This window comes from Eulemur rufifrons, chromosome 14, assembly GCF_041146395.1.
Source record: "Eulemur rufifrons isolate Redbay chromosome 14, OSU_ERuf_1, whole genome shotgun sequence".
NCBI lineage: Eukaryota > Metazoa > Chordata > Mammalia > Primates > Lemuridae > Eulemur > Eulemur rufifrons.
In genome coordinates, this window is record NC_090996.1 from 10,748,640 (window position 1) to 10,769,444 (window position 20,805).

At 44.0% G+C, this 20,805-nt stretch overlaps 1 protein-coding gene across 1 annotated transcript; it reads left to right on the forward strand.

The window, feature by feature from the left end:
- The first annotated feature begins 6,156 nt into the window (after window positions 1–6,156).
- LOC138394612 (putative olfactory receptor 1F12P) lies at window positions 6,157–7,101 on the forward strand. Its single transcript, XM_069486769.1, has one exon. The coding sequence runs from the start codon at window positions 6,157–6,159 to the stop codon at window positions 7,099–7,101; it is 945 nt and encodes a 314-aa protein (XP_069342870.1).
- The last annotated feature ends 13,704 nt before the right edge of the window (window positions 7,102–20,805 follow it).

Sequence of the window (20,805 nt, forward strand, 5' to 3'; positions counted from 1 at the left end):
TGTGCCTTGCTTTGGTCTAAATTGGTCCTGCCATATCAGGTAGGAATCTTCACTTTCATGATTTCACCTTTTTGTTTTCTGAACTTGGAAGCAGGTTCCCACTGGACACTGACTCTGGTCCACCTTGATCTTGGACCTCCCAGCTTCCAGAACTGTGAGAAATAAATGTTTGTTGTTTAAACCTTCCTGTCTATAGTATTTTTCTTATTGCAGCCTCAACTGACCAAGACAATGACTATACATTACCATTTTCACCATTATATCCTTCCTGAACTATTGTAATAGCCTCCTAAGTTGCATCCCTTTTCTGCTCTTATACTAAACACAGTGGTTAGAACCATCCTTTCAAAACATAGATCATTTCATTCTACTACTTAAAATGCTTTAAATTCTCCCTATATCCTACTTAGAGAAAATTCAAAGGACCTATTTGGACTTTAAATGCCGTATATGATCTGGCCCCTGGCTGTTTCTCCCATTTCATCTGCAACTCCTTGCTTAATTTAATTGCCAGTCACATCGACCCCTTGCCATTTCTTGGACACGCCAGCTTCCACTTGACCTTTGCACACATCATTCCCCAGGTCTTGGAATTGCTAGACACTCCTTCATTTCCTGTTGATATCTTCTGAAATGTTACATTGCCAAAATGGGCTTCCCTGACTACTCTGTCTACAGCATAACTCTTCATTATCTTCCCCCTTCTTCTACTTTATTTTTTAAATCCTACTTACCATGAGGTAGTATGATATTATTTATATTATAGCTCTTGTCTGTTTTGCTAGAATGTAAGCTCCATGAGGGTAAGGACATTGCTTTGTTTGCTGTTGTCTCAACAGTACCAAGAAAAGAGCCTGACACAGAATAAGTGCTCAGTAACCATTTGCTGCATGAATTAATAAATTAAAGGGACCTAGATCACTTTACTGTCACACATGGAATTAATGACATTTAACTTGAGAGGGCGGAACATAAAAAGGAATAATGCAGTCAATGCCACCCAGGGACAGAAGAATACACCTTCTACTCAAGTGCATATGGAACATTGTACAGGATAGACCACATGTCAGGCCACAAATCAAGTCCTTATAAATTTACAAAGATTAAAATCATGCAAAGTATCTTTTCCAATCACAATGAAATAAAACTAGAAGTCAACAGTAAAGGACAACTGGAAAATCTACATATATATGGAAGTTAAACATCAACATGAACTTTGGAGATAGAATCAACAAGATAAATTAGATTATAAGTCTGCAGCTCAGGAGACATGGTCCCAGCAGGACCCCAGGCAATTACTACATATTTATTTCTAACTATGCCCATGGGGATTGCTCCCTAGAGCCCAAGAGTAACCCTGCAAATAATCCAAGTGTGAGGCCCACACACTTCTCCTTGGCCCAGGAATCAGGGAATGGGGCCCTGCTCTCCTCACCACCTGTCCCACCCTGCCATCTACCCAACTGCTTTCTCATCTTGCTTTCCATGGGGCCCAGGCTTGTGTCTCCAGCCTCAGGCTTCTTGTGAGCTTTCTGCCCTCCTTAAACAGGAGGAGCAACTCAGGAGGGGGCAGGGGCAGAAATCAGACAACTGGACAGGTCAGTGCCACTGTGGGTGCAGGAAGAGACCCTCCTTCCCCAAAGCCCCTAAATATCTCAGGCAAAAGCCATTTCCTCTTCCTCTACTTCCCCAAGACAAGCAGAACCTGAAACCTATAGGGGACCTTGGAATCTAGGCAGGAATCCAATCCCATTGTTTTAGCAGAGTGCACACTTCCTAAATCACAGAGGATTTGGTTCGTGGACAACCTCTCTCAGTCCCTGCCCTTGTTCCCTACAATGGAGGCTTCTCCAGCAATTCTGTTGTCTGGCAATTCCAATCCCTTCTAATGTTTAACCTGGAAAGAGACCTCAGAACATGTTTGTTGGTACTAAGGACAGCTTGACTGCTTGAATGGCCTCCCTCATTGCCAGCATCACAATGAATGTAAGCACTCAGCAGGGAATAAACTAGTGGAAATTAAACCTCAGCCTGTTCCCATTGCTTTCCAAATTAGCATCTTATTTTTGTTGGTGTATGTATAATTCTACTGCAAACATTTTGTCACAAATTCCATCTGTACTATAGGATATCTTTTGTTCTGCTTTTAAATCTATATCATAGACAAATATCCAGAAATTGACACACTGTCATTTTTATTGTGTAGTGATCAATTGCATTGATATGTCATAGTTTGCAAATATATCCTTCTGTTATGTTGAACATTTGGTTGTTTCAAATTTTTAAAATTTAAGAATGATATTTCAACAAATGTCTTTGAACCAGTTATCTTCTTTTTTCATCTTATTTGTTTCCTCCTGTGTGGTTCAAAATATTAAATTCTTACATTTTTACACATTTACTTAATCTCTATAAGCCTCAGTTAGATAAGAGTTCTTATCTATAGAGTTTGGAGCAGAATTAAATAGCTAACATTTAACTACATAATAAATTCCCTGGTCTATAGTGTACATTTATTAATTTATTAAGTTAAGTACATTAACAAGTATATAGATAATAACATATCTATATACTTCCTTGAAAAGCATAGTCATTTGAATTATATGTATGCCTTTCAATTAGAATCTACTTATATCTTACATATTCCTTAACTTTATGTTATAACTTTTTTTGAACAAATATTTTATGTTTCAAGTTGAATCCAAATTCAAATATTCAATTTCATCATTAGTGGGAATAAAATCATCTTTTTCATTGCTTCGTTTAATTATTATTTTGTGTTGGTATATCAGTAAGCAATTAATTCATATTTGTGTGATGTTATATTCTGCACCTTTGCTAAACGATTTCTAACAATTGCCTTATTTCTTTTAATAGCTTAGTTATAAATATATCTTTTGCAAAATGTTATGTTTTTATTTCTTTTTTTATTTTCAGATAGGCATCACCAGTATTTCTACGGAAATGTTAAATGAGGAATGATAATAGAGAACATTCATGTCTTCTTAAGGAAAATTTTGAAGTGTTCTTCAATAAATATGTTGACTCATTTTAAAATACACAGTTTATATTAAAGAAACACTTCTAATATTTTGAGAGTTTTAATCTATAAGGCAATGATAAATTCATCTGGATGCCTTATCTGGATCTAATGACATTATTTCGATATTTTGTTTGTGATCAACTACGTTAATAGATTTCTTTGAGGTTAACAGCTAATTCTTTCAAAACGTTGTTTTCTTTATTTGTAAATATTTTATCTGTGGCATTTGTATCTATGTCTATGAACAAAATTGGCCTAAAATATTCTTTTCATTGTCTATGTTTAGTTTGAGGTTACAATCATATTTACCTCTAAACATGAATTGAGTAATAGTAATAATAATCATAGCTAATGTTCACAGTGTGTGTACTATGTGCAGTACACTATTCTAAGCATGTTTTGTGCATTTTGTTATTTAATCCTCACAACACCACCTTTAAGCAAACATTATTACTATATCCATTTTCAGATAATTAACATGCTATCATTTTTATATTTTTTAATTGTTGAATGAATTATTGGTTCCTAGAATGTTAGAAATTTTTCTTCACTGGACCCAGATTCCCTTTTAGAAACTATTTAATAACTTTATATTTTTTTCTGTATTAGTATTATATTCATGTTTTCTACTTCTTTTTGCATCTTTGGGAATATTTTATGTATTTTTAAGTAGTCATTTATTTTTATTTGATAAGCCATGAAGGTCAAGGGTGGATTTTTAAAGCGGAAGATGTCTTCATCATGACAGCAGTGATCCAGAAACTAGGGAGAAAGCCCTTTCTCTTTTTAGTGACACTTTCTCAGCTTTGGTTTTCTTAAAATAGAAGTCCTTGGAAAGAGAATATTTCTAATAACTGGGAAGTAGTAACAAGAAGATTTTTCTTCTCCTATATCTATGGGGAAAAATTGGGGGTATTGGAAGTGAAGGGAGGACACGGGCACCCTTGGCTGGGAGGGAATATTAGTCTAGGAAAGGTCAAGCCTTTGTCAGTGCACACACTGCCTCCCTGCACACATGCATTGTCACCCTTGCATCTACACGGCAGCCACACCAATGGGTGCTCTCTCCCCAGGACAGACTCCCTCCCCAACCATGTCCTGCACCATTCACCTACTCCAGTTCCAACCTGCTTACCCTAGGACTCCCCGATCCATTTATACACATATCTAGAGTTTAAGATTCCTAGTAGCACTTGTTCCTGTGTCTTTTCAAAGCCATGAAATGAAGGAGAATTGCTTTGAAATCACACTGACCTAAAATCAAGTGCTGATGTCTCTGGGGGAAATTATTTGAGCACTTTCTGTGTCAGTTTACTTATCTGTAAAAGAATAATGATGCTGACCTCGTCTAGGCTGGCGTGAGGATGGAATTAAACACGTGTACATGCTAGCCCTGTATGTGACACACAGCAGGTGCTCAATAAGTGTCAGCTTCCTGGCCCTAGGTATTGATGCAAATATTTCACATCTGACCAGAAGATTTTTGTGAATGACAAAAGTGTCCTGTATTGTTTCTTTTCTCTCGCATCACCTCATAAAAGCTCTTTACTGAGCACGGATCAGATGAAGATCTCAGCCACGTCAAGTATCATATACGTTTCTCTTCATTTATTCTTATCAACAAATAGATTTCTCTCCTCTTAGGTTCCTGCATTTCCATCTTATGGTTTTCATTTTCCAAAAAAAATCCTACCAAAGGAACAAAAGGATTGGTCCCTAAAAGAATCAAATCAGTAAAACACCAATTCAAAATGGGCCATTTATCGGCTATACAAAGGCACAGCTCTCAGCACAGGCCAAGAACCCAGCTGGGAGGTCCCGAGTAGCTGAGATCTCCATCCCTGCTTTGCCCTGCCTGACCGTGCTGGTAAGTTCCTTGCTCCAAGCAGGCCGGACCTCAGCAACATCGTGGCGGGGACAAAGTCAGCCTCCCAAGACCGATTTCCCCTCTCACCCCCACCCAGGTCCCAGGGGCCAAGACCCCACCCCAGAGCCTTCCTAGATGGATGTCCCCATTGCTTGTGCCCCATCCCCAATCAGCACACTAACTCCAGCCCTTTCTTTTTTCCTCTTTCTCTTTATAGATTTGCTTTCTCATACCTAAATCCCACTCTTTCTTGTGAATCCATGAAAAATAATTTATGCTATGTCTAACGAAAGTTCAGCTGAAGTCTCTGTGAACTATTATGAATTCCAATTTAGTGGGATCCCCATGTGGCCCTGCCATAATCTCTGTGACCTTGAGCAATGTTACACCTGCAGTTTCTCTTTGGTATCTGCAGGGGCAACTCCCACCTGTCTGTGATCACTCTCCAGGGCTGAGGCCTTTCCTGGGTAAAGCCCAAGCAGAAACACTGGCTGAGCCGTCCCGGGCAGCAGACCCTTCTGTCCAGGCTGCCCTGACCTGCTCCATCCCCAGCATCAGCACGTAACCAAGGTACCTAGAGTTGGTGATGAGAAGAAGCCAAAGCCCCCTGAGCCCTGGGCTCTATGGGGGTCCGAGACTAAGGGAGACAAAGCACTGAAGGGGAAAGAGGTGTGCGGGAAGGAGGGTGTGTACAGACGATACTCTCTGGTTCTGCACATGTGCCATTGTGCGCCCACAATTTCATATGGAAATGACCTCCGGTGGCCCTCTTGTGGGGAGTGGGAGGAACTACATTTCTATAGCTGTTTACTTAATCTTGAGACACTATCAATTGCTCATATCAAAGAATGAGAGTGTGATGAAAATTTGGGGGATAAAACACTCTAAGTAACCCCCTCATTGCTGCCAGCACTGAATACATGGCCATACACCACCAGGATTCTCCACTGAGTGATGGCAGATGGAGATGGGGCTCACTCAGTCCAGAGCCAGTAGCATTTTAGCGGGAACATAAACCACACCCTGACGTTGGGGTCTGTCAAGGATGTAGGGCTCCCTGCTTCAGGCTTTGGTTTTTTTTTTTTTAAAATAGTCTGAGAGCCTTCTTTGAGGTTCGTACCAAATGAGCACAGTGATGCGACTAGGTGTGAGCTGAGAGAGTGTAGGTAGGACAGAGGGAGGCACGGAAACCTCCACCTCCTACTCCTCTGTGACTGCTTGGCTCTCCTGGCAGGATGAGTCGCCCATGGAGAGCAGGAACCACACGAGGGCCTCTGAGTTCATCCTGCTAGGGCTCTCCAGCCAGCCAGACAGGCAAGAGCTGGTCTTCGGGCTCTTCCTTGCCATGTACCTAGTCGGCGCTGCAGGGAACCTGCTCATCATCCTGGCCATTGGCTCAGACACCCACCTCCACACTCCCATGTACTTCTTCCTCAGCAACCTCTCCCTGGTGGATTTCTGCTTCATCTCTGCCACAGTCCCCAAGATGCTTGTGAATATCCAGACGCAGACTCAGTCTATCTCTTACAGTGGCTGCCTAGCCCAGATCTACTTCTGCATCCTGCTTGCCAACATGGACAACTTCCTCTTAACAGCTATGGCCTATGACCGCTATGTGGCCATCTGCCACCCCCTGCACTACTCCTCCAAGATGAGTCTGCATGTCTGTGCCCTGATGCTGGGGAGCTCATGGCTCATTGCCAGCCTCCACTCCCTGCTACACACCCTGCTCATGGCACGGCTGGACTTCTGTGCCAGCAATATCATTCCTTACTTCTTCTGTGACCTCATTCCCCTGCTCCAGCTCTCCTGTTCCAACACCCAGCTCAATCACCTCATGATTCTGCTGCTGGGGGGCACGATCGTCCTCATGCCCTTCCTTGGCATTCTTGTCTCCTACACACGCATTGTGTCTGCTGTGCTCAGGGTCCCATCTGCCCGTGGTAAACAGAAGGCCTTTTCCACCTGTGGCTCCCACCTGACTGTGGTCATCCTCTTCTATGGGACCATCACAGGGGTCTACCTGAGTCCCTCATCCTCCCACTCCCCTGACAAGGCTTCGTTGGCTTCAGTATTGTACATGGTGGTGACCCCCATGCTGAATCCCTTCATCTACTGCCTGAGAAACAAGGACATGAAGGGAGCCCTAAGGAAACTGTTTAACCTGAAGGCTTTATTCTGTGGTCTGTGACACAGCTGACTTCCCCCTCAGGGCCTTTATGTCTGTGCCCCAGGGATGCACAAACAGGGCAGGAGGAACTCAGATCTCATTGTCTTTGATTGTCACCATGACTGCTCTAGTAGGTAATTTGCTAGTCCAAAACTTCATGGGGCTTCCTTCCCATGTGGAGAAACTGTCACTTCTTGTTATTTTTGAATTTACTTTTGTTTGGATGGAACTTTTTATCTCCCCTTGAGGATGTGACTACAATGTATGTTGAGTAGGGTCATCTGGGTTTACTTCTGGGAATTCCTCGGTCATATGAATAGATAGCCTTAGTGTGGTGGCTTTCCCAAATGCTGCTTGTAGTAGTGATGTGCTGTGCATGTGGGCAGGGTCATGGCCTCTTGTGGAGCCGGGGTGGCAGAGGTCTCATTCCCGAACGTGTTGTCCTTGTGCCAGCAGATTTTGTACTGGGTTGTGCAGTTCGACCTCCAGGTCAGTAGGCGGCACTTGCAGGTAAGAGCAGGCGGTGGTACTAGTAAGGTCTATGCTGGATCATTCTGGGGGGAAGAAGCTCTCTGGTTAGAGAGTTCTGGTGGTTGGAGGAGCGCGCGGTGGCTTGGGCACTGCGCTCAGTCATGGAAGGCGTGAAGCTGTGTGGAGCTTAACCAAGCAAGCCCGCCCTTGGGTCCCCCAGTGGCTGGTGCCACCACCTGCCCTGATGGGGGCATCGAGGAGTGTTTGGGCTCCTGGTGAAATGCCCGAGGTCTCCGCAGAGGAGAGGGTCTGTCTGGTGATGAGACTTCAGGTAAGAACGTGATCTGTTTCCCTGTTACGCTCCTGTCCTGACGCTTGTGATACTCACTTCGGTCAGGCACTACTGTTTATTTCCAGTCTGCAGTGTACCCAGAGCCTAGGAGATGCCTGCCCTCCAGCTCAACACTAAACCTCTGTGCCCTCTGGAAATGGCTGCAATGTGGAATTTTCCCCCACAACCTCAAACACACAGCTCTCCTGCTCTCTGGCTCTCCCGCTTTCTGTGGGAAGAACACTGCAGCTCCCTGAGGGGACCCACGTTTTTTGCAAGCACAGGCGGGAGGCCAAGCCACGGTCCTCCACACAGCCCCAGATAGGCTGCCCTTCCACTGGCCTGTGCCAGTTTCCCGAGGGAGCAGTAAGGGCTGTGTCTGCAGCGGTGGGCAGACGGGGGAGAAGCCCTCTCTCTCTAGGCCTGGGCTCAAGCAAAGAGGCCACTTGGCCAGTGGGATAGTATTTCACTGCTCCCTTGCAGAGCTGAGCACACAGTTTGTGTCTCTGCTGAAAGTGGAACTGCCTCTCACAGCCCCAAGCAAAGAGCTCTCAGACACTGAGAAGTGCTCCCTTTGGTTTCCTTTGTCCGAGGGTCTACCCTTTTGGGGCACTGTACTTTCCCTTGCGTTAGGAGTAGCACTCCCTAAGGGCTAGAGGAGTGGGAACACTGCAGCTCTCTTGGGTACAGCAGCACTGTGCCAGCCGCCCTCTGATCCGGTGCTGGGGACCATCATCAGGAGCTCCCTGGATATGATGACACAAGGGTTGAGGTTCCTTGGGTAGAATACAATCCTCTATGGCTGCACCACCATAACGGCACCCTGCCACTGAGGCTCAAGTCTGAGGAGAGAGCTAGTGACCTGATGTGAGTTTGCAGTCAGATGTTATGCCCTCAAGAGATGCCCAAATGGCCACCCTCACTGGTGTCCTTCATCTACTGCCTAAGGAACAAGGATGTGAAGGGAGCTCTAAAGAAACTGTTCAGCCTGAAGGCTTGGTTCATGGGCTGTGACACAGCAGATTTCACCCTCAGGGTCTTTGTGCTGGGAAGGAAATGAACCTCATGGACAGGTGCACAGACAGGTCAGGGGGAACACTGACCTCTTGTCCTAGATTGTCACCATGGCTGGGGAGTCCCCCTCACTGCTCTAGCAGGTCATTTCCAAGTATGCGGCTTTGTGACCCTTGCACAGGGTACTCCCAGAACACCAAAGGGGGAATAGAATCTGCCCGAAAGATGCAGAACCACATCTGCAGATGCAAATTTATCTGCAGATCTTCTGGAGAAGGTGGACAGGTCATACATTCCACACGAAAATGATGAACTCAGGAATCCAAGGCCCGTGCTGCTGGCCTGTGCTAAAGAGATGCCCCTCTGAGAGCCACCATGGGTGTGCACAGTTCCTTAACCCTCAACCTTCATGCAGTACAATTTCTTTCTCTCTACAGATATTACCTGCCACACTCGCACAGCATTCCCGTGTTCTGTGTTGAACCCATGGGGACAGGCTTGACTATCCTCCTGGAAGCCACCCCACTCCTGGCCTTGCCTCCTATTGGATAGTCTCCTGTAGGTCCAGGCTTTCGTGTCAGGAGGACCTATAGTGACTGTCCTCTCCACTGACCCTGATGAGCCCTAAGCAGACCCCCCTGTCCCACCATGTGCTCTCTTTTTTTCTAGGAAAGAAAGGCCTGCCATCCACATGATAAAAAAACAAGGGAGATCTGGCCTAGCATTGGTTCTCTGGGTGTGAAGAACATGAAGTGAATGGGCCATCCTAATCCTTTGAATGAGCTTCTCCACAAGTTTTCCTGGAGAGTGACATGAGAGGAAGGCCTCATAAAGATGAGTTTGTGGCTGGAGAGGTTATATGTGGTTCCCTACCCAACAGAGTAATATCCTGGGCTGCGAGGAGTGCAGTGGAGGAAAGCATTTCTCAGAAGGTCACTACAACTGGCTTTTAGTCCAGGTCTCTCCAATTTCTGGCCATTTGACACTTCCAGTCAGTCTAGAATTCACCATTGTACCAAGCACACCACGCTTTTCCAATTCCCACTTGTGCTGTTCAGGCTGGTCCATTTTGGCTATTTCTATAAAATTCTACATTTCTTTCAAGGCTCAGATAAAATATGATGTTCTTAATGAACACACATCAAGTGTCCCCAGCCAGAAGAGGGTCTCCTTTCCCCTCTAGAGCTCCATAGGACTCCAATTCTATGACAGTCATTTTCATGCTCTTCTTAGCATCATTCGCATTCACCCCAAACTCTGCCCCAGATGGGACCCTTGGGTCCTTTTTAAGTTCTATAAAAAGGCCTTGGCCGGGCATGGTGGCTCACGCCTGTAATCCTAGCACTCTGGGAGGCCGAGGCGGGTGGATCGCTCAAGGTCAGGAGTTCGAGACCAGCCTGAGCAAGAGCGAGACCCCGTCTCTACTAAAAATAGAAAGAAATTATACGGACAACTAAAAATATATATAGAAAAATTAGCCGGGCATAGTGGCGCATGCCTGTAGTCCCAGCTACTAGGGAGGCTGAGGCAGCAGGATCGCTTAAGCCGAGGAGTCTGAGGTTGCTGTGAGCTAAGCTGATGCCACGGCACTCACTCTAGCCTGGGCAACAAAGTGAGACTCTGTCTCCAAAAAAAAAAAAAAAAAAAAGCCTTGTTCATCTTAATTACCACATACTCAGAAGACTCTATCATTGTGCCTGGTTTAAAACAATGCAATAAAAGTGTTCTGCTGTAGATAATGATGATGATGACAATAACATCAAACACTGGAGAAAGAACATTTACCATCTTCCCCTCATGATTTTGCCTTAACCCATTCCTTTTCTATCTCCCTGACCCCATCAAAAGAAAGAGAATTACATATCCACTTGGTCAGAGGCCAAGGAGATCTTCGGCCCGTGTTCCATGAAGGACAGTGTGCCCCACAGTGTCTGCATCTGGGGATGGAGCTGCCTTCCTCCCAGCCTGGCCCTGATTGTGATTAGTCCTCTTCTACCTATGCATCTTGCTGAAGTCCAGTCAGCAATCTCCCTTTGTCCACAGTGGGCCTGAACCCACAGGTCTTCGACTCAGATTTGGGGCTGAGAGTGGGGAGCAAGGCAGACCTAGACTATTTTCCAGCTCACCTGTTCCCAGCGAGCCCAGTGATGGAGGACACTGGATGTGGCTCAGATGCTTATAAACTGGTAGCTGGAGCCCAGGCTGGTACTGTTCCCTGAGTCTCCAGGGGTTGGGATGATTGGCAGGGCAGGATTCAGGCTTTCCTGGGTCTCTGACCATAAAACCACAATAATAGCAAGAAAATCTCACCTCAAACCTGTAAAAACTATGTGAAGAAAAGTTGACATCAACGTGAAAAGGTCTTCCCTCAGTGTGCATTTGCTATGATGGGGAATAATGCAATGATTTGTCCCCATAGGAAAAAAATTGAATTGAACAAGAAAAAAAAGGATCAGCAATGAATAAATATGAGAGACCCTCAGCTGATCTTGCTTATGGTGGTTTATAGGGAAACTTTCTGGCTCAGAGTCCTCTCTTCCAATGAAGGACATAGGGTAAGATGATCCTTCTTTTGGCAAATACCTTTTCAGCCTGGCTCTAGTCTTGGCCTGGGGCTGCTTGCTTAGGGAAACAAGGAGAATAACATGCTCCTTGTCATCCTGGAACAGTGCTACTATAGAGTTCAGAAGCTTTGTCACTCTTACAGACTAGGAACCTCTTGTAAACTCACCAGAATTTTAATATCTATTTCAAAAATAAATTGCCTTTTTTTAAAAAAGTAAGGAAAAATATTCCCAACATTTCTATTAAAAATATCATAATTAAGGATCATTAATGGGAAAGTAGACATATCCTCAAGAATAATGAGATAATAACAAATATCTTCTGTCTGGTACTTTCCAAGTCACATGATGCTTTCACACCCTCACTGTTTTTGTTCAACTTGGATCTGTTCAAGCTCAGGGCCACAGGTGCATCCATTGAACAAATAAAAATTGAGCTCAAGTGACTATTATGTACCAGACACCATTCTAGGTAGTGGGGATATATCTACAAAGAGAACAAAGTTTTCTACTTTCATGCAGCAGATGTTCCAGGGTATTGGGTAGAACAGGAAACACAAAACACATAAATTTATAGTATGTCAGTGGTAAAGTCTACAAATATAAATCTTTTTTTTATTTATGAGAGACTAGAGATTGATAGAGAGTGTTACGGTGGAAAGACTGTGGTCCAGTTTTCTGTTGCTTCATCACAAAGGACCCAAACTTAGTGGCTTAAAACAGTAGCATTTGGCCGGGCGCGGTGGCTCACGCCTGTAATCCTAGCACTCTGGGAGGCCGAGGCGGGTGGATTGCTCAAGGTCAGGAGTTCGATACCAGCCTGAGTGAGACCCCGTCTCTACTAAAAATAGAAAGACATTATGTGGACAACTAAAAATATATATAGAAAAAATTAGCCGGGCATGGTGGCGCATGCCTGTAGTCCCAGCTACTCGGGAGGCTGAGGCAGTAGGATCGCTTAAGCCGAGGAGTCTGAGGTTGCTGTGAGCTAAGCTGACGCCACGGCACTCACTCTAGCCTGGGCAACAAAGTGAGACTCTGTCTCAACGAAAAAAAAAAAAAAAAAAAAAAAAAAAACAGTAGCATTCACTTATTTTCTCTCTCATATTTTGGGGGGTGACTGGGATGAGCTTTGCAGTTCTCCTTCGGGAGCTCTCATGTGGTTGCAGTCAAACAGGCCGGAGCCGGAGTCATCTGGAAGGATTCCTCCCTCACTCCCATGTCTGATGGTTGATGCTAGCTGTCAACTGGGACCACAGTGAAGGCTGTTGTTGGAACACCTGTGTTGTGGCCTGTCAGTGTGTCTTGGGCTTCCTCACAGCGTGGCAGCCCTGTTCCAAGGGCAAGCATCCCACATATCGCTCTTTATGACCCAGTCTGGAAGTAACACAGCATCACTGCCATCACATTCTATTTATTAGAAGCGAGTCGCTTAGGTGAGATGATATTCTGGAGGAGAAGAGTTAGACTCCATCTGTCGATGAGAAGAATTTAAAGAATTTGCAGACATGTTTTAAAAATATCACAGGTAATCAGACAAGGTCTCTCAAAATAGAACCTCACATGAAGAGGAGGATAAAATTGTACAAAGGTCTTGAGAAAGCAGGTTCTAGGCAAAGAGAATAACAAGAGCAAAACCCAGAAATGGGAGCATGTCTGGCAGGATCCAGGAAGACATGTTAGCTAAGTAAGGACTTTGGATTTTATTCGGAGAAGGGAAGACTTGGAAAAGTTCTGAAAGGAGAAGTTAAGTCAGTTATATTTTCAAAAGGTTATCTGGTTCCTAGGTGGTGAAGAGACTACAGAGAGGAAAGAGGAGGAGCAGGGAGCCTAATTAGAAGACTGCAAACAGTCCAGAGCAGAGGATGGAGGATTGGACCTGAAATGTTGGGGGTCATGAGAAGTTGCCAGACTCTGTATATTCTGAAAGTGGAGCCAACAGGATTTGCTGAAGGTTTGGATGTGGGGTATGAGACAGCGTCATACAGGCATTTTGGACTGAGAATCTGGGGTAATGGAGGGTCCATTCATGTAGATGAGGAAGAAACAGGTTTGGGAGCAGGGAGGGGAACAAAGAATCTTGTTTTGTGTGTAATAGATTTAAGTTGATTATTTGATCTTTAACTAGGTAATTGTATATATATGTGTTACTTTCAAGGAAGAAATCGACAACCCACTGGAATTTGGCTCCCCCCACTATGCCACTGAAAATGCTCTCATTAATGTCACCAATGTTGATAAAGCCAATGCACATTTTTTGTCATCATCTTGTTCAATCTCTCGGCAACATTGCCTCCTTGATCACTCTCTCCTTTGGAAACCATCTTCCCCCTCCCCTGCCTTCCAGGGCACCACACTCTCCAGGTTGGCTCCTCCTTCTCTTGCTGGTCCTTCCAGTTTCTCTGGCGGGTTCTTTCTCTTGCCAGTCCTCAGGTGCTGATCTTGCCTAAGATCCTCTTTTCTTTTCCCTCTAGACTTTCTCCCTAGGTAGCCTCATTTATTCACAAGACTCCAAAGACCATTGTGAGAATAGAGGCTATAAACTTTAAATTTTGTATTCACCTTAGTTGGAGGAAAAAACACAAGTATAATTTATAAGAGTTTGGCAAAAAAAAAAAAATCCTGTTATATAAGATACCTTAACATTTAAAAATATCATTATGGTAAAATAAGGATATTTACAGTATGTGACTTTAGTGTATCAACCTTTACTGAGGATTGGCCATTAAATTGATGGCAGGACCAGACTGCTGAAGAAGCAGACTTTGTAATTTGTGTTTAGTTTTAAGTCCTTGCAAGGTAAAACACTAACATTGTCCTACGATAAGCATAATCTAGAGATCAAGAAGACAACATGATGATCTGTACACAGCACAGTTGAAGACCACCTACCAAGGATAATAATGAGGAATGTTGTGTTAAACAGCCCCAGAAGCCCTTGTACCAATCCGGAAGCTATTTTCTTCTTCTTAGCAATCACAACAAGAAATGGGATGTATCACTTTCTCCAAATTTTTGATCTTTCAACAGGTCTTTTCCTTACTGTGTTTCTAGCCCTGCATCCTGCGGCACCCGGTCTCCTTTCTGATGTCCTGTTGCTGGGGTCTTGGGGGTCCGGGGCCTGATGCCCCGGCCCGAGGCTGCCTCATACAGTGGCCGGAAGGAGGACCCTTCCCAGGAGCCGCTGCTGTAGAAGACACTAGCTGAGAGATTGGGCCCTAGTCCAAGCTCATTAAAAGTTGGAGAAGTACTTTTTGATGAAGGAATCTGGACAGTGAACAGATTTCAAATTTTTTAAGTTAATTTATATTTTAACTAGATTTTGAGTTCTTATAAGGAAAGACTATTTTTCTTATGATTATTCTACCTGAAAATTCTAAGGCAGGGTTGAGTAAGAGCAGGTAGTTGAGAGAAGCTTGCTGAATGCATGGCTTCTTCCTTTCTCTAATGCTCCACCCTCTCATGCTCTCCAGGGAATTTCCCTTCCCCTGCCTTCCCTCTTTTTCTCTTGTTTTGCTTCTATGACTTATGAATCATACTGTTTTCCTAACCTGCACTTGCTCCGTTTTTTTGTTTTTTTTTAATCTCTTTTCCGTAAGCTGGCTCTTCCTGAGATGACAAGCAAGTCTCTCCCATAACATCTATGGCTCTCTGGTGACTTAACTCTACCAGGAAGTGCATATAACATTCTATAACAAATGTCCATCTGGAGTGGCTACATTTGAAGTGCTCAATAGCTAGTGGCCACAGTTTGTACAGAGCAGGTCTAGATTTACCTGGGCAAGGAAAAGAAGTCTGAATGAAAGTCTAGAATAGGCTCAGGAAAGGACAGCCCACGATCAAGGAGTCTAAAGGCCATGGACTTCATTTCAACAGGTTTTTTGGCAACAATTGAAAGTGAATAGAGGACACAGACTTGTGTGTGGATTTTTGTACACAAAAAATTGCAAATATTTCCCCAAAGAACATTTTTATAAAGATAGCCATGGGGTCTGGAGCAACTCTGGAGTTCAATGACCTGGGTTTTAATCACACTCCAAATAGATCAGCTCTGGGACACGGGGAGTTCCTTCACTGCTCTGGGATTTAGTTTTATCATCTGTAAAATAAATTAATATGTACCTCATAGAATGATTTGGGGATTCAATAAATGAAATACAGAAGACATTCTGAATAATGCCTACTGTGTAGGACATGCTGGCCAAGACATGTGTTGTTCCTGCTGAATTATTCCTGCATTCCCAGGGTGGGTTACTGGAGTGGCTTTTCACATAGGAAGGTTAGATTGGCTATGGGTCTGATGGCTCTGTGCCTAAATGCTCCAAACTTTTCATCTTCTGTTAGGCTGCCCTCCTATAGTGGTGATAGGTACTGAATCAGCGAAAAGTAATCAATTTCTAGCAGAGACATGAGACCTGGGGGAAGCTGAACAGCCCACTCCTTCAGAGAGAAGAGAGGAAACGCTCTTGCAGGAGAACAGGCCATGCTGGGGATCAGCTACTCTGAGAAGCAATAGAGCCTGTGAAAGGAGACTGGAGCCACCCGGACTATCATGCATATGTCCCATAGCATTCCAAGTCTTTGATTAATTCCACCAGCAACTGTTGAACCCTTGTGTGCCAGGCACTGTCTCTGTGTTAAGGATATGGAGGTAACCTAGACAGTTAGGGATTCCTGCCCTCGAGGGGCTCACATCATAGTGAGGAGAGAAACATCCAACAGGAAGGCAGAGGAATCCAGCAATCACATATTGTTTAAGTGCCAAGAAGGAAATGAATGTGGTGCAGACATCCAAAGTAATAGGGGGATCTGGTTACCTGGAGGGTAAAGGAAGGCCTCTCTGAGGAGTTGGTATTTTAAACAGAGCCAAGAAGAATTAGTGCTGGTGTCATGAACAGCCAGAAGAGCCTCCCAGTTGGCAGCAAGAACAAGTGCAAAGGCCCTGTGGCAGGAAAGGGCTTGGCTTTGATGAATGACTGGAGGCCCATGTGGCTGGAAGGTGGTGAGTGAGGTGAGGTAGTGAAAGGAGAAGAGGCTGGGGGCGGGTAGGAATCTCAGGGCCAATGCAGGAGTCTGATATTTATTAAGTACCTTGGGAACCCACTAGAGGGTGTTTACATTGGCTGGGAGGGGGCAAGAGTGGAAGTGGGAGGTGGGGTGTGGGCCTTCCTAGGCATTTGGGTAAAAGATGATAGTGCTTGGGCCAGGGTGATGGCCACAGAGGTGGTGAGGTTCTGACCAGGGCAGGGGTAGTGGGGACTGAGGAGAGGGTGCTATTTGAAAAGCATTTAAACTGTTAAAAATATTGCTGACTGCTTCTTCCAAAATTTTACAGTGACAATTTTCAAATAGAGAAAATGGGAACAGGGCAATGGAAATAATTGTTAATAGCCATAGAGCTGCCACCTAGTATTTTGTTTTCTTTGCTTTGTCACCCATCTCTCCACCCCTCTATCCATCACCAGTCCATACTATGTATTTCAGTACAAGTGACAGGATGAGGACTCCTGACTGTGAAACACTGCATGTCCTGGGTGCACACACGTTCTGACCTGCACAAACCCTGGTGTGTAAACAAAGGTAAACTATGGAATCCGTCCTTATTTTAAATTTTGACATTTAGTTCATCATAGATTTTTTTGCATTAATATGGATATTTTTACAACATGGCATTTGAATATAATTGATCTTGATTACTGAGATTTTTGGTGACTTTGTGCTCAAGTGGAATAACTCACTCTGCTCAGCTGAAATCTCAATGCGTTTTATAAATACACTGTGTGTGTGCAGAAGGAATGAGCTTTCCCTCCTCCTTCTATGACTCCTTGGGGATTTGTCTTTTTCCTGCCTACAGAGTGCTCAATTCGGGGAAATGTGTAGAGACAATTTCTTCCCCAGATGAGGGGCAGGTGAGTGGAAGGACTTTTAACAGGTGGGGGCTTCCAGACCCTGAAGGGGTGGAAAAAGGTGGGGTGGGTGGTCTCCCTCAAAACTTTCATCCATACAGCTGGGCAGACACAGCCAGCCCCAATTAGATCCAGAAAATTAAGTCCCAGAATATTTATGACATCTGTGGCTCTTCACATAGCAGTCAGTGTGAGAGCTCTTTAAACATGGGTGATGAGAAGGAAAGAGTTCAACAGTCCACCCTCAGCAAAGTCCCAACCTGTTAATCAGTAAAACTTGAACTCACATCTCCCCTTCTTGATAAAACAAAACATACAATGTACTTTGGGGTTACTCTATAACTCTTGTCCTCTCTCAGCCATGAGTTGAACTTCTTTCATATTGAGACAACATGTATGGTAGGACAGCCAAGGGTCAGGTACCAGGCTTGGCCATGTGCCTTATTCCCTCCAGCCAGGGCCAAAACCAGCCAGACTCACAGATCTAGACCTGAAGCCCCCTGCAGGCCACAGGGCAGGGTCTGGTCTGGGCTGGGCTCCTGTGGGAGGGAAACACATGATCATTAACACTCATTTTATACATTAGGCAACTGAGGCTGAGGGACCTTAAATAACTCACACAGGGCCTGCACATCAGTCATGTTCTCAGGATCCCTACCTGCCAGCTCTTCACAGAGCAGGGAGAAGAGCTGTCCCTGGAGTCCAGAGAAAGCCCATGGGCCCCCTGGTTCAGGTCCACACCACACCCTTTTCTGCCACCCTCTGTCTCTGATCTGTTCTCACAGATGTTTTTTTTTTTTTTTTTTTTTGCCTTAAAAATGACTTTTATTAGGAAATTCTGAGTCGTCAGTCTTTAGGGAGAACAGGGACGATGCCTTTCTTTTCCTTATGGCTGTGCGTGCTTCTTTCTTATCTCAAAACTGTCTTTTAGACCAAGTCTGACTGCAACATTCTGCCTTGTCCTGCCAGAGCTTTCCTGGCTGGGCAGGATCCCTGCATCTGCCCTCTGTATTCTCACAGATTTTTACCAAGTCAAAATCACAGAAAATTTTCCCACTTTATGACCACTAGGATTCTATATTTTTTAAAAAAGGAAAATAGCACGTGTTCAAAAACATGTGCAGAAATTGAAATCTTCCCCTATTGCTAGTGAGGATATAATATGGTGCAGCCACCATGAAAAAAAGTCTTGGGATTGTGAAAATGTTAAACACTAAACTACCATTTTTACCCAGCAATTCCACTCCTAACTATATACCTAAAAGAATTGAAAACAGTTACTTAAACAAATATATGTGCTCAGATGTTCATAACAGCACAATTCACAATAGGCAAAAGGCGTAAGCAGCAATGAAAATGCGCATCAACAGATAGGTGGGTAAACACATTCTGGTCTATCCATACACTGGAATATTATTTGGTCATAAAAGGGATGAAGTACTGACACATGCTACAAAATGGATGAACCCTGAAACATTATGCTAAATGAAAGAAGCCAAACATAAAAGTCCATTATATTTATTATATGAAACATCCATAATGGGTAAAGCCACTGAGACAGAGCACACAGTGGTGGTTGCCATGGGCTGGGGATAGGCGAGAGTGGGAAGAAACTTCTCATTGGGTAGAGGATTTAATTTTGGAGTAATGGAATGTTTTGGAACTAGAGAGAGGCAATGACTGCACAACAGTGTGAATGTACTAAATCCCAATGTTTTGTCCTCTTTAACATGGTGACTTTATGTTATATAAATTTTATATAAATTTTATTTCTATGCATTTTTGAGAATCTCAGATATATTTGCTTGAAACATGGGACATGTCATCATGGGTCCTGCTAAGCCCTGTCACTTTATAGAGGGCCCTGTCCAGCCTCAAGCCTCCTACAGACCCAAGGAGTACAAGGTGCATAGCATGGCCTGTAAGTGGATTACTTCCCTATAAAGAGTAATTAAAACTGGCTCAGTTCAGACACTGTACGTTGTAACCAAGAAATGACATATTGAACAATGATAGTGATGGTTAAGCTGGGCCATTCTCACAGCCTGAAATGCTTCTCTCCTTCCCTTCTGTCCAAGCACCCCTCTGTTCATGGCTGTATAAGCCAAGTGTCACTCATTTGGAAAGCCCCACCCCACCCCAGGAGGCTCCACATCCCCTTATCTCTGCCTTCCCTAACTCCGCGGGTCTTTCCAGTCCTCTCTTTGCACTAGAGGACCCCACCTAGGGTCTCAGGTTATGACTCCCTCTGTGACAGTCTTGTTCACACTTTGCTGTATCATTCTTTCCCCGTGCGATGAATCATAGCACTGGGCTATAATAATGCCTCTGCAATCCAGCCCAGGCAACAGAGTGAGTTCCTGTCTCAAAAAAAATGTATAGAGGATAGTTGTTTAAAACTATTAAGGATGAATTTTTAATTCTTTTGATACATTTACCAGATTAACAAAAGGTCTTGTTATTAGTAATTTAAGATTTTTTATATCAATAATGGGAGATGAATATTATCAAATGCTTTCCCTAAAAGTATTGAGAGGCTCATATTACCTTTCCCCTTTAATCTGCTGTTGAGATATTGGTATTTACACTTTTTCTCTGTTAACTACCCTAGAGTCCCAGGGTAATATTCTACTTAGTCATGGCATATCATCTTTTGATTATGGCTGTATTTCGTTTGCTACTATTTTTTTTAGGATCTGAGGAACATCCTGGGCAGATACAAGGAGACATAGACATGTCACCTTTCAGGATCTTAGGGAGTAGCCAAACATACAATTTGCTTGAAACATTATACACACGGGAAGAACCGAACTGAGTCAAGACTGAAGTAGCCAGCTGAGGTCAGATGAAAAGAGTCTTGTGCTGCTACCCAGAGGTCTTTACATTTTATTCCACGGGTGATAGGAGCAGTCGTAGGAATTTCCTCAAAGCAGGAATGTTATAATACCCATGTTGTCTGAGGTTTTTTTCTCTTTTGCTGATTCGTTTCATGACCTTTTACTTTCTGCTATCTGAGAAACCCAAATGGTTTTGATTGCAACATGTCAGAACTATTTGCAACATCCCACTTTCTGCTGAAATCGTGAGTTCAGAAAATACACAATTCTGTAATGTGTAGAAGAATGGTGCATGTCATTTTTGTAGTCACAACCAGTTCTGTAGCATTTCTAAATACATTGGCAATGTGCTTAGAGGAGTGGAAGGAAATATTTACCCTGCAGGACGCTGGCAGAACCTGCCAAGTGGTTTCAGGAGGCCCCTTGAAACCCTAGCAAGCCTGCCACTGGCACAATCTGGAATCGTAAGATCTTCCTCCCTGCCCTGGCTTTGCGGTTTAATCACGTGAGCAAGTCTCATCCCCATGTGTCTGCTTCCACATCTATAAATTGGGAATTAAAATCATCCCAGGATGACTTATCTCACAGAGTTGTCATGAGGA

Excerpts from the sequence above, each read along its gene's own strand:
- LOC138394612 (XM_069486769.1), top strand. The coding sequence starts at position 6,157 with ATGGAGAGCAGGAACCACACGAGGGCCTCTGAGTTCATCCTGCTAGGG.